Source organism: Chaetodon auriga, chromosome 13 (assembly GCF_051107435.1).
Source record: "Chaetodon auriga isolate fChaAug3 chromosome 13, fChaAug3.hap1, whole genome shotgun sequence".
Taxonomy (NCBI): Eukaryota; Metazoa; Chordata; class Actinopteri; order Chaetodontiformes; family Chaetodontidae; genus Chaetodon; species Chaetodon auriga.
In genome coordinates this window covers 16,445,510-16,459,310 of record NC_135086.1, presented here as the reverse complement: position 1 = coordinate 16,459,310, position 13,801 = coordinate 16,445,510, and the positions used below count along the sequence as shown (strand labels likewise).

Sequence of the window (13,801 nt, the reverse complement as noted above, 5' to 3'; positions counted from 1 at the left end):
TAGCTTTTTTTTTTTTTTTTTTTTTTTTTTTTTTTTTACAAAAGTAGTACCATTCAAACATAATATGAAGATACGAGGTAAGACTGAAGCACCAGTACTGTGCTCTACTTAATACAAATGTCCTCTGAGTTCCTCTTTATAATAGTAAAGTGAGGTAAACACACATGTACTAATGAATATTTACTAAGACAGTGTTGTTGATAAAGACCAGTTTTTCCCTCAGACAGAACTTGTCCTCCAATTTGACTCTGAACCCAATTTTTTATTTTTTTGCTGAGTTGACTTTCAGTTACCAACATAGCAAAATAAAGTAACTTATTTGTGACCGCTTGTCGCTTTGCACTGCTCAGTCTGTGCACAACAGTATGAAATGTGATTGCATTTTCATTAATATGACAATCTTGAAATACCGATTACTCAGTGGTTGTGAACTTCATTTACTCATTAACCCATCAGACTGTTCATGTCATCTTCACTACATCACCATGAACATACTGCTTTATGCTGGACAGGACGCAAAAACAGTGATCAAATGGTAACAATGGCCTTCTCAGACATACAGTACCGTGAGTGGTTTCTGTCAGAGCAAGTACCAAGTTCAAGTGCAATACGATTATCATGACCTGTCAGGACTGTCCCTGTTTCTAATACCCCTGTGGTTACATCAGGTACCTACACAATGAGGACCACATCAGTCTGCAAGGACCTCAGCCAACACATTCTGCTCAATGATGACGCTCGGGGCTGGGCATACATGCTGTATCACTCTAATCATTTTGACATTTTCTTATGACAAATTACATACTTTCCTTTTGTGCTCATGAATTCCTATGCAGGGCTTTGGTTTGAGAGTTATCCCAGCATGCACTGGGGTAGAAGTCAGGGCTAGCAAACGTAATCCAATTGACACCTGCAGACAATCGAGTGTTTTCAATGCACCTGAGAAGCCTGTCAAATCAACAGGCTTCTTTCACAGCAGACATTTGGACTTGTCGTTGCAGGTAAAGCACAGGTGTTATTAATAACATTAACAATGACTCTGATGAAGCCACAACAGCATGGCAGTGATCCAGCATTAACAACACGGACCCTGACACTGAAGCAGCTAAATGGAATTCAGCCATCATTAACTTCATTATTTACGCCTGTGATTTTTTTTTTCTACTGTGACAAGTTAATATGTCTCCTGTGGAAAAAAAAAAGTCCAAAGCCCAAACAAAAAACTGTCACTGTGATCTGTCTTCTGCTCCCTTTTCATTTCTGCTGTGTTACATTAAAGGCCCTGCATGTTTTCACTGATTCTGGTGATCAGACCTCTACTTATGCCGCGCTCATGTCATATCAAAGTTTTTGTAATTAGCCAGGTCATAATCATGACTGAGAAACTGAACTTTTTCTGAAATATATCTAGGAATATATCTGACTTTACACTTAATATTACAGTAATGTCTAAAAAAGGGACACACATGCCAAAAGTCTGACATTCAAGGTAACAAAAGCCCAATGTGATAGGCAGGATTTTAAGTTATAAAGTCACAAATATGGGAATCTTCCCATCCTGCCCATATTATAACGTGGCATCAGGTTGAAGGTGGGGGGAGCTCCGTTGGGAAATAGATGAGGTCATCATGTACCAATAAGACTGGTACCGCTGCCAGTTGTCCCAAAGTAACCATTACAACAAAGCTAACAGAGTGTCAGTCAAGTCCAGTTTGTGCAGGCCCACAGTCACACAGTAAGTGGAGACACCCGTGTGTCTGAATAAGAGAGAATATGGGCTTGAAACAGACTTTTCTGAGTGTAACAAAGGGGACATTTTATGCTGATCTGATATCAGTGTTATGAGTCTTTTGGAAGATAGAAACAATTCCTCTTCTTGAATACTGGCCAGCCCCAATGAGGCACATGCTATTGCAAATTAGGAGGACATAGAATAATAGATAGTAATAAACAAATTACTACAACAATCAGATCATTTAGGCTACAGTAGTAAAGGCTTCCTATTTGATTACACTGATCCTTACAAAGACACTAATGCTGTGCACTTGGTCCAACACTGCGGAATGAATAATGTGCCTCTTCCTGTTTCCGAATAATTTCAAGTATGGAGTACCCACATGTAGAGAGATCAGACTTCATGAACTGCACCACAGAGCGGGACAAGCACCACTCTGAATGGTCACATATGGTGGTGTGAAGGGTGTAGCATCCTTGCAGTTCACTAATAAACTGAGTACGGTCTATAAGCATGTTCGCACCAGCTGTGTTCAGGCTGGCTTTTCCTCCACATCCTGCTCTTCTTCTTCTCTGTCGTCTTTTACGATCCCTTCATCGATACTCTCCAGCCTCAGTCTCTGACCATCCAGGTATCTGGGTCTCGGCGCTGCTCTGGTCGTAAACAGTCCCCCCGGCAGAGCCATATCCTCCCCAAACAGGGTGAGCTTAGCGTCACTCTCTATAGCCTTCGCCAGACAGGAAGCAAAGGTGTCCAGAGATTTGTGTACGTCTGCGTGGACTTGAACTGCGGACGTGTTTTCAGCTGCAGAGAAGAACAAAATGTAAGGTTCATTAGATAAATGTTAGAGTAAACAAATATTTAGTCTGATGTTTTGTTTTGCAGCTTGCTGACCACAGAGTTATTTTCTAAGCTTTCAGTGAGCACAAAGTGAACTCCTCCCTCTAATCTGGTGAGGAGCGGGGAGGCGACAGATACCTTTGGAATGCTCCACCTGGTCTTCAAAGGTGACCGAGCTCCTCCTCTTTCCGGACGGATTCCCGTGGTGCTGTGGGTGGGAGGAGCCGTCTGTGGAGAAGTTATCCAGCAGCATCACGTCTGTGCCTGCACGGGAAACATTACAGACACAAAAAGGTTGGTTGACTGAGAGCAGTAATATACAGGACACTCGTAATGTGAGGTCTTTGTACTACGCATGACATTACTTGCCCTACCTCGGCCACACTGAGCTGAAAACATGAGCTGTGAAACAGGAATGTGAGGCTGACTGTAACAAAGCTGTGGGACTATGACGCAACCTGCCAGCCACTCAAAACCTCATGTTTACAAGTGCCATTAATCACTTCATCTCCATTTTCCATTAATGTTTACATCAACAGTCCAGTTTTAAAAAGCAGGATAGTCAGAGTTTAATAGCATCATTTGTCAGTAAAGATGCAACTTCTGCTGATATTACAACCACTGGGACTGAGTTGATTCATACTAAATATAAGAGCAACCCAGTAAAATGAAGATTAGCACGACCTCTGGATAACAGTGTATTGTACTTCTGAAACAATCCATTGATCATTATTTAATAAATCAACTGACAGACAAATAATTGCCCTTAATTATGATCACAAACATTTTACCGATCATAAATTCCAATGTGACTACATTTTTGGTTGTTAGGAGATTCAGACCTTCAATTCAGTTTACTGTCCATCCCTGACATCAGATGAGTATGCAGTGTCTTCACACTGCTAAAGTGTCAGAGTAAACTCACAGCAGTCAGTTACCAACTGCAAATGCTTTAGTGTTGAGTGTGTTGACAGACACTACGCTCCCACACACTATTTTGTGTGTGTGTGTGTGTGTGTGTGTGTGTGTGGGTGTGGGTGTATCTACTGCGTATAATTAGTGTAAGTGTTTTTTTCCTGCTCCTTCTGCTTCCTGTGTGCAACACTTACATGAGTCCTGAGTGAAACTGAAGCCAGTGTCTCCTGTGCTGCTCCCTGGGGCCAGCAGATGCCCTCCACCAGCCAGCATGGCTGTCAGGTGTGGGGACATACCCAAGTCTAAAAGAACACAAACAAGCTCTTAATGTACAACATCATACAGAACATAAAACCACAAACAACACAGGACTGTAAATCTAAACACACTGTCTATACTCTACACCCACTGTACCCATTCAATACCTATTCTAACATCCACTCTTGCACTATTTTATTCCTGTTTACAGTTTACAGAGAGAGACTAAGATGTATGCAGACATGGTACATACTAGTCTGTATATAACAATTTTATGTTTTTGTTTGCTTATCTTTGTTGACTTTGCTGTCCTTGTTTAGTTTGTCTATGTCTGTCTTCCTGAACACTCTTCTTAAAACAGTGTATAAGTACACTGACGTTCTGATTTTTGGTCTATAATTTGGTATATAATATAAAGAAGTCGTAAGTCCAACTACACAACGATGTCAACATTCCTTTGAATTGATGTGTATGATAAACGGAGGCACCACTCCTCTCCCACCTGTGATTCTGTTGGAGATGCTGAAAAGGCGGGACGTCCTTTGCCGTGTGGCGAAGGACTCTCTGTAGTAGCGATCTCCAAAACACATCCCCAGCAGCTCCTTCCTCACCGTTTTATTCCACAGACCATAGATGAGCGGGTGGCACACCGCGCTGCAGAAAGACAGCCACGCCACCAAAGTCTCCAGTCCCTGAGACACACTCCCTTGTCCCCACAAAGCCTCTGTGCACACCACTCCGACATATGGGCCCCAGGTCATGAGGAAGGTGCCGATCACCACTAAGATGGTGACAAAGGCCTTGCACTGGCTCCCCGCATACACAAGGCTCCGCCGGCTTCCATTAGAGGAAGTTGAGGTGCTTGAGTTTTTTCGTCCATTTCTCTGAGCTCCAGTGGAGTCGTCCTGGGCCACAACAACTGTCCCACAGTGTACTTTGCGGGCTTTCATGCGGGCAACACGGAAAATTACACCGTAACAGGCCAGCATGATGAAGAAGGGGGGAAGGGTGCACCAGGTGACCCAGAAGGCAGTGTAGCTCAGCTCTCTGTGCCAAGAGGCCACACAGGTCCACTTGAAGCAGTCGAACTCGAAGGAGGACCAGCCAAACAGAGGAGGCAGACAGCCCACCAGGGAGTGTAACCACACATAGGAGATGACGACGACCGCCCGGTTTCCTGTGATCTTCATGGGGTAGATCATCGGGTAAAGCACTGCGTAGTACCTGTTGGGACGAGAGAGGAACCCAGTGAGGAAACCCTACACTGGTCTCATGGGAGCGCTCTGGTCCAAGTAACACACAGGCTATTTAATTTTGAGTGAAGCTAAAGGCTGTACTTTTCCCCCACAACAATGCAGTAAAGAGACCTCTGAAAAGCTGCAAACACAACAGAAAAGGAGAGGCTTGGCAGGGAGAACAAAAACATGCACTGTAATCAAAAATTCCCAAAGGTGCTGAGGGTAATTAGGACAGCACTGAGAACAGTGAGGACTGTATGCTACTGAGCTATTTTACAGTAGATCTTAGTCCCTACATTTCACAGTCCTTTGAGTTGTGATCCCTGACAGGAATAACAACATAATTAAAGCAGAGTGGTATTCAATGTTTTACATTTCATTGATTTATACTTAAGTCTATAACATTTAAGGAAAATCCACTAAAACCGCAAAAAGTCACATGGGATGTCATCAAATCTCGTTTTGTACAACTGGCAATTATGGGTGAGCAACTGCACGAATATTTTTTTTTTAATTTAGTTTGAACGAAGTGTGTTTTACATTAACAAGGCAATTAAGCTTGTCTTAGTTCAGTGAAAGAGGGAAACTTCAATTCAGAAGGCGTACGGTTTTATTTTTCCTGTTTAATAAGAAAAACAGGTGTAGAAATATCTTCTTTCCTGACATTCTGAGTTATTTTGTTTTTTAGAAGTATTGTGGACTTCCTGCTCATGCACATGTCCCAGTGAAAGAACTTTAAATAAATAAAATAATTATTCAAAATCTGTAAATATCGAGGTCAAAGAAAAAAGCAGTCAAAGCGGACTTCATTGCACTGGATTAGCTGTATCTGTGCAGGCTTTTATTTGTCACTGTTTCTTGTTTCTAAAAGTAGGATCAGTGGAAATAATCTCAGCTCTGCAGATGAATGGTGCATTCATGTCAGTCCACATTTAAAATTGCTTTGTCTAATGCTTGTCACTTGAGCTGGGAAAATCTCCAGAAAAATACCACGACCTAAGTGTGTGGTTAACCAATCTTATTTACAAGGCTACATACTGACCTTAAAGGGCAACACACCAAAAACTACATTTCACAAGTTTTAGAACATGACTATGTTCCATCCAAAGCCAGAAACGGCACAATGTAAAATCTCATCCTCACTTAAGAATGAGGTAAAGACACAAAGTAACACGAGTTTCCACCCACTATCATGCAAATATTAGAAGATCCTCGAGATGAACAAATGAAATTAAGAGCATCGGTCAAAACAACTTGAAAGCAGTGATGAAAAACTGACATGTCTGTCAGTTTTATGGAGCTGTTTTTACTCTATACGGGTGTATGGAAATGATTCTAGGTTTTCAAAAACAATAACAACAAACAAATAATTCTTATCATTTCTCATTAAGTGATTATACAGTGATTTTCCACATGCGCACGACTGAAACCATCATCCAGCACTAACCTGTCAACGGCAATAGCGCCGAGGGTGAGCATGCTGGCAGAGCTGATGAGCAGATAGAGCAGGGCAGTGAAGTTACACCACACCACCCCAAACACCCACTCTCTCTTTGCCGAGCTCACGGCCACGAATGGCAGCACCAGCATGGACAGCAGCAGGTTGGACAGGGTCAGGCTGAACACAAATTTGTTGCTGGGTGTGAGCAGATAAGGCCTGCGATAAAGGGTTGCCACAATCAAGAGGTTCCCCAGGCAGGCGAGGAGTGTGATGGTCACGATGGAGACTGACTCCAGGGCAGCCAGGCCGTCACCATTCCCCACTGTGGTGCAGTTCCTACTGTTGTTCATGGTGAGAGACTGGAGCCATCAGACAGGTGAAAGAATGGTGGGACACTGGAGGGGGAACGACAAGGTTAGACAGCAACCAAACAAGCATACTGCAAAGAAAGCATTGCTAAACTCCTCTAACAACCTGGTCTGACTGTTAAAGGACCATACCAGCACTTTTTAGCAGATGATTCCTAACAGTCTGTTGTCATCACACTGTCTGAATGCACTAAGCTGCTGTCCTCTCATGGCTTTTAATCAGTGGTGGAACGTAATGAAGCACATATCATCAAATATTTTACTGATCACACATTTGTGCCTCTCCACACCTACACTACGCTACGTTTCAGAGAGAAACACATCATGTTACTCCACTACATTTATCAAACAGCTGTGGTTACAAGTTACTTTGCAGATTAGTATTTCAGATACAAAAACATTGTTGGTTTATAAAATTCTACCCATTTGAGTAGATGTCACTAATAGCGTCAACTCAACCAACTTCAAAATCATAATGCTTGTTGCACAATTCTGCATCAGAAATAATAATCTAATAACTAACGTTACTAATGATACAATGACAGCAGCGTGTATCTAGCTAACACTTCCGCAACGTTCCTTAATAAGACTCTGAAGTCAGGATTTTTCTTTTGAATACGTGTTTACACACTGTTTTGCTTGTTTTACTTAAGTAAAAGATAATAATACTGTTTCTTGCACTGGCTTTAAATGTTTACTACGCAGTCATATAACCGAGCCATTACTTGCAAGTTTTAACGTTACATCAAACTCAAAAGCCTCGGACCTAAAACCTCACTAATGGCTTGAGTTCAGAGTTTAGCCAAACAAAGTCGTGGAAAGGTGTCGAAAAGTTAAACGGCCATTAATTTTGCAGCCGAGCAGCAGATTTTTTGCCATCTCTCACCATGGCGGTACTCGGTTGAAAATAACTTTTTAGAGTTAAAATGGCAATAAAACCTGAGTTTAACCCAATAAAAAATTAACCAATTTAGGCTCTGTGGAGCTCAGTCCTGACAGATATAAACGCTGTACCAGGGTGAGGATGATGCGGCTCTGTGACTATCACTCAGCTTGGCTCGGCACGCTAGCTGTAACGCTAGCTAAAACAACTACCGTTAGTTAGCCTCGGTTAGCTGAAACTTTCTCCCATTGTCCCCCGAAACACAAATATCCCTCCTTACCTGCTTCGGTTCGGCGCTGTGGCTCCACATTTTCTCTCCCTCAGAGGCAAACCGTCCATTGTACTGGTCCGTATTCACTCTAACCCAGGAACTGAGAGCTGAGCCTGAAAAGTCTCCGAAAGCCCCTCGACATTGTGAAGTTTGGTCGTGAACATTTGTCTCTCCTCAGCCGAATCACAAACGGCCAGCTGCGGCTGCAATGGCGTCCTCCTCCCACCTCAGCTTCAACTCCCTCTCCTCGTAGACTCCCTCGGTGTGTGGGTGGTCGCCGATGAGAAATGCCTTGTTTTCATATCGCTGGTGTCGCAGCTAACCTTATTTCTCTGTGGTTAGCGTGTGTGCAGCTTGTTGCGCAGCTGAATTTAATTTAAAACTGTTAACTCACAGTGTCACCGTTTGTGTTGAAGACCACTTAAGTACATTTTATTGTGTTTCGGATGCAACGTGCAGTTAGTGTGGGTGTATGTATTTATGTTGACAAAAAAATCTGTCAACACACGCATGTGTACTTCTCTAATAACAGGCTGGCAGTGTTTATGAATGAACTACCTCCGTTTTATCCGGCTGGACCACCCACGTACATCAAAGCTTCCCGCACAAACACGTTATCTTCCGTTATCCAATCAGAGAACCGGGACGTTACCGACTCCGTCCATCGGATGGCGCACTCTACCCGGATGTTACAACCATGAATCACGCTGAGCTGAGCTCCACAGACCTTAAAGGCTTAAATAACAACCACAAATACCGCTTCAGAGGCGGTCCATGGCACTTTCATGGTAATGTCAGATAACAAAGAATTCTATTCTGAAGTGCAAAAACTTACAAAGATGTGAAAGCCTAATTTGATTGAACAACAACAACTATATTCTGTTTGGCTCAAAATGAAAAGTATCATTATTATCATCATTATTTCATTGTATATTATTGCTATTCCTTACTGTAGATGATCTGCCCTTCTGTAAGGTGTGATGGGAAGTGGAGCAGGAGGCTCAAGGGGATATGTGTAAGTGGTTTTGGGGTAAATGTTTTAGTTTATGTGAGGAATGGAGGGAGGCAGGAGTGCAATGTGAGTGCTCTGATGTCTTTTCTTTGTGTACGGAGTTTACTTGGTTGCTGAACTCGTGGCACCATCTTTTTATTCTTTTATCTCAATAAAAAAAAATGAAATCAAAAAAATGATCACAGAAGACAATCTCAACAAGAAAAAAGTTTTTTAAGTTTTTAACAGTTTTTGGGAGCGTACTAGTTTATTGTATTTTATTAGTATTTCACTTAAGTAGAAGTAATGGGGCATTGCACATGTGAAAAGCATAATGTAAAAGGCACATTTGTATACATTCAGACTTTCAAAAAAATTATAGAAAAATCAGGTTTAACCATATGGGAGGGGGATTGCAACACAATGCTCACTTGCATTAAGACATCTACAGCACCTGCGTTTCTGTCCATTTTTCAGGCCATTTGCTAAACACCATGTCTACAACTTGATCTTCTTACTGTACCAATAATAAAAACAAACTGTTTGGTTTCCCCTGGAAAAATGGTCTGCTGTGACTAAAAGTTCAGTATATCTGATTTGTTTTAAATAGGCTAAAACTGTGGTGTGGAGATTTAGGAGTATGGCATTAACAAAGAATTTGACAGTAAAGCCGGATTTATGCATTTACATTAAGGGGCTTAGGTGTACAGAATGATATGCATTTCCTCAAAAATGACTACTGACTATGTGTTGGGGTTTCAGCGGCTGCATAAATACCATGTGCAGACTGCAAGGAATGCGATTGGTCAGCTCAGGCTGATTGCGAATTCTCTGCTATTTGAGGCTGTTGTGAACTCAAAACTACATTAAACGAGTTGCGAAATGGCTCAGTAATCTTTTCATTAACGCATGTCTAGCAAAAACATGTCCACTGTAAACCTCATGCTCACTGTAATCCCAGCGCTCTAAATTTAGAATGTAAACAGATAACTTCGGCTATTAATGCTTGAGCAGCAATAGTCGAAGGCAAACGATGCCACCCACGCTCTGAATTAAACAATGTAAACACAAATGTTTTGGGGTAATCACCTAGTGTTGTGATAGTGCTCTCTAAATGGATGAAATCAGACACTGAACTTTGTGTCAATCATATCAATCCTTGTCATATATCATGACACACAAGTGAAAGTCCACCTTGAGACTTGAAATTAAAACTTCTGTGGAGAGTAGTCAGTCAGAAGAGAAACCATTAGACCCTGAAAGAGAAGACAGTTGTAAGGATCAAATTAAACCCATACTGTTATCAAACTCAACATGAAATAATAGCATTTAATGAGGTTACTCACCATAATTGTCCATTTTCTATTCTCTGCCTCAGGGAAGACGAGTGAACGGGATGAGTAGAACACCTGGTCATCCACCTCCTCCATTTTCCGGGGGAGACAATGCAGGAAGGTCCAGTCTGGTTTGGCCACACTTCCTGTCTGGACCAGTGCCAAAACACAGAGTTTAGCCCCAGTTCAACTCATAATACATGGAGAACAATCACCGTACATGCAAAATCATATTTCTGCTCTTTTGCTCCGGGACACTGCAAGTATTACTGGCTTGACATAAAGAGATAATTTTATTGACCAAAATAATCACTGTAATTTTTTTCTTAAAATTATATCACCTATATAATCATGTAGTGTGCACCAGTTTTATTTAAAGCTTGCTTGCTGATTTATATGCCAGATGAAGTCTGTAATTAGTGTTAGACTAGCTTGCCATACACACAATTTGCAGAATGTTAAATTATACTGCTTTGAGCACAGGCAGTCAGCAGGAGCACATTTGAGGCAGAGAAATTGTTTTGTTATGAACTGATTTGCTTGCTGTCAGGGAGTGTGTACAGCTGTCAAAAGGGACCCATTTTCAACAGGCACCAACTGAAAACAACTGCTAACTTCTCCCAGTGCTACTGTTATGTTGTGGGTGACCACTGATGCCCAAAAGAGCATTAAAAAAAGTAAAGATTTGTGATTTTGCCCATAAAACAATGTCCTTATTTACCTGCATTGTAATTTGGTAACCTTGAAAGTCTTTGAGCCTCTTTTTCTTCTCCTCCTCCTGTCCCATGCTGATCCAGGTGTCAGTGACCAAAACGTTGCTGCCGTGGGCAGCCTCCATGGGGTCAGAGGTCAGAACAAGCTGGGTCCCATGCTGAGACAGAATGCAGTGTTGAGAATAAATAAGAAGACCCTTGACAGAGTTCTGTTTATAATAGAGACACCAAAAGAACACCTCACCTCTCTGGAGAGTCTTTGTGCCTCTTCAATCACACTCCTCTCTGGCTCATACCCCTGTATGTTAAGACACAGTTAACCACAGGTTTTTGTTTCCCAAGCGTCTCCTCTCACAGGAGGCAACTGGAGACATTAGATGCTTAATACTGACTGCATGCATCTGTACCTGCAAACTACAAAACAAGAATCTATCAGAAAGAAGAGCGATGCACTTAAAGAGACGTCAAACATACATGGCCACGTAAAATGAGGCAAACCTTTGGTGTGGCGATCTTAAGATGAACTCCCAGTTTGGCTGCAGTCATCATGAAGGAGTGGAGCACATTGTTCCCATCTCCGATCCAGCTCACTGTTAGTCCACTGAGGGACCCATAATGTTCCTGGAAGAGAATGGTAGTGATTTAGAAAACATAATCATTTACTGACAGGAAATTGTAGTGTATTGAGGGGTTGCAGTACCTGTAGGGTGAGGAAGTCAGCCAGAATCTGGATTGGGTGATAGAGGTCAGACAGACCGTTAATGATGGGGATGGAGGCCTCCTTATCCAGCTCCTCCAGTGTGGAGTGGCTGTACACTCGTGCCAAGACAATATCACAGAGTCCTGAGAGAACCCTGTGGTGGGAGTTTAGAATTTACAGAGGGGTACCTGGGGGGCTGTGGTTCATACTCTGGCCCACAAACAGTCGTCTTTCCTTTCAGTAAATAGCAGCATCAGTGGACAATACGAGATGACTATTATTACCTTAAAAACCTCACCAGTATTACAGTATGTCAAGCAGAGTTACACTGAAAATACTGTATTAATTAAGATTACTCTGGGTAAACAAATTAGTGCACATGTACAACCTACATCCAACAACTGACATTAAATTGATCATATTTCTATACATGAAAGCAGAATTATAAGACTCACCTGGCTGTGTCTGTGCAACTCTCATTCACTCCCAGGTGGATGTCCTGAGAGGTGAGGAAACAAGGGTGCCCACCCAGCAAAGCAAAACCTGGAATTACGATATTAAGGCACATTCAATTTCAATGGTGCTTAAAAAAATTGTGAATCTCTTAATCAAACAAGCACACAGCCTCATGCGAGCGTTGAATGGGGGCAGCACAGGGGGAAAGAGGAGTGGAGATGTAGACTGCTTTGTTCCAGGGATGCACCGAAAGTCACTTTCAGCAAATCTTTTGTGTCCATAATAACAATGACTTTTACACCACTGAACACACTGACGAGTCGTGTCAGCGCAGCTAACAGTGTGAGATGTTTAATTTCTGTTCTCATCAATGTAACTTCAAGTGTAAATCTGACACTCGAAAGCTGCCAGTATTCTGCTGTGCATGTGAATGAAATAAAGCACATGGCGTCCACCCGTGTAGATGCTCTTTTATAAGACAGGCACCTGTCTCTGTGGACATTCTTGTTCTGGTGCTCCTCTTCTCAAATATCATAGCAATCGACTTTCCTTGCAGAAGAGGAAGATACTGAAATAGAAATGACAGTTAGCTTCCTTAAATGTCTCACCATAAAACTGAAGACACACAACAAATCACTGCAGTAAACACTGGTTATCTGATGTTAACTACCTGTTTTTCACGCTTGATCCGATGTTTTAGATCTCCTGACACCCACAACAGCCTCTTGATCTCCTCTGAGCTGAAATCTTTCAGAGTGAGACAGCTGCGACCCTTTAAACTCACTGCACCGAGGGAAGCAGCTCCACCGCTGCAAAAACCACCAAATGGAGGCATAACACACGTGTTCATTTTACTTGTCAACAAGAGTAGCTTCGCTGAGAAAACATCCAAATAAAGTTACGTGGAGTGCCTTACCTAAACCCTCTCGGCCGGCTGCTCTGGAGAGTTTTCAAACATGTGAAAACTCTGTTGTTTACAGATAATAGTTTAGCAGACATTGCAGCTCAAAGTGGATTGATGCAATTAAAGCGTAGTGCGGTGTGAATATTTGGTCAGAGATAACGCAGCTTTCATTCACCGCCTATCCTAGATGGCACGCGGCCGCAGCAACAAGCCAAACGGCAGCGTGGCTGGTGCTGACGTCACCACAGCACGAGGAGGCGAGGTGTGGCCTCGTCCAATGTGTGGAACTGCTGCTGAGTCTTCGCTGCAAGCATGGGACTACGGATGCTTTTTGTTATGAATTTTGTAGTTCGTGGACTACTAATGTGAGTGCAATTTGCTTAATCTACACTACAAAATAATTAAAGCTAATTTTTCAGCAGTTACACATGAGGTCGCCAGGCAATACGTACGCAAGCAATCCGCCAACAACTGACATTTCACCTTTGCTCAGTCACATAGTGCAGTGGTCCTCAACCTTTTCTTGCGCCACGGACCGGTTTCACTTAAGGCAATAATTTGCAGGACCGGCATAGAGACGGCCCGGGTTGTTATCCCGGGTCGGGTTATTGATATTTTTATTATTATCATTAGTGTCCCGGGTCAGATCCCGGGTCGGATCCCGGGTACTGACCTCCAGAAGAAAAACCACTGATTGACATAAGCTTATTCAAAACTTCAGTTCTAAACTTCACAGTTATAAGTCTGAAATATT

General features: G+C 42.4%; 2 protein-coding genes across 2 annotated transcripts; both read right to left on the bottom strand.

The window, feature by feature from the left end:
* Nucleotides 1-37: 37 nt before the first annotated feature.
* Nucleotides 38-8,061, bottom strand: gpr161b (G protein-coupled receptor 161b). The gene is made up of 6 exons (XM_076746771.1): nucleotides 7,959-8,061; nucleotides 6,434-6,822; nucleotides 4,251-4,972; nucleotides 3,685-3,792; nucleotides 2,714-2,839; nucleotides 38-2,539 (listed from the first exon to the last, which is right to left on the bottom strand). Exons 2-6 carry the CDS (start codon nucleotides 6,775-6,777, stop codon nucleotides 2,268-2,270), a joined length of 1,572 nt encoding a protein of 523 aa, XP_076602886.1. The 5' UTR covers nucleotides 6,778-6,822; nucleotides 7,959-8,061; the 3' UTR covers nucleotides 38-2,267.
* Nucleotides 8,062-10,148: 2,087 nt separating this feature from the next.
* On the bottom strand, nucleotides 10,149-13,159 carry otc (ornithine transcarbamylase). The gene is made up of 10 exons (XM_076747586.1): nucleotides 13,060-13,159; nucleotides 12,814-12,952; nucleotides 12,630-12,711; nucleotides 12,143-12,230; nucleotides 11,688-11,841; nucleotides 11,486-11,608; nucleotides 11,232-11,285; nucleotides 10,996-11,145; nucleotides 10,287-10,424; nucleotides 10,149-10,196 (listed from the first exon to the last, which is right to left on the bottom strand). Exons 1-10 carry the CDS (start codon nucleotides 13,140-13,142, stop codon nucleotides 10,149-10,151), a joined length of 1,059 nt encoding a protein of 352 aa, XP_076603701.1. The 5' UTR covers nucleotides 13,143-13,159.
* Nucleotides 13,160-13,801: the final 642 nt, after the last annotated feature.

Coding starts and splice junctions, on each gene's coding strand:
- gpr161b (XM_076746771.1), bottom strand. CDS start 6,777: ATGAACAACAGTAGGAACTGCACCACAGTGGGGAATGGTGACGGCCTG. Junction 4,973..6,433: donor GGCGCTATTGCCGTTGACAG/GTTAGTGCTGGA, acceptor TCGTCCCAACAG/GTACTACGCAGTGCTTTACC. Junction 2,540..2,713: donor CCAGGTGGAGCATTCCAAAG/GTATCTGTCGCC, acceptor TCTTCTCTGCAG/CTGAAAACACGTCCGCAGTT.
- otc (XM_076747586.1), bottom strand. CDS start 13,142: ATGTCTGCTAAACTATTATCTGTAAACAACAGAGTTTTCACATGTTTG. Junction 12,231..12,629: donor AAGAATGTCCACAGAGACAG/GTGCCTGTCTTA, acceptor TCGTAATTCCAG/GTTTTGCTTTGCTGGGTGGG. Junction 11,286..11,485: donor TTAAGATCGCCACACCAAAG/GTTTGCCTCATT, acceptor CTTAACATACAG/GGGTATGAGCCAGAGAGGAG.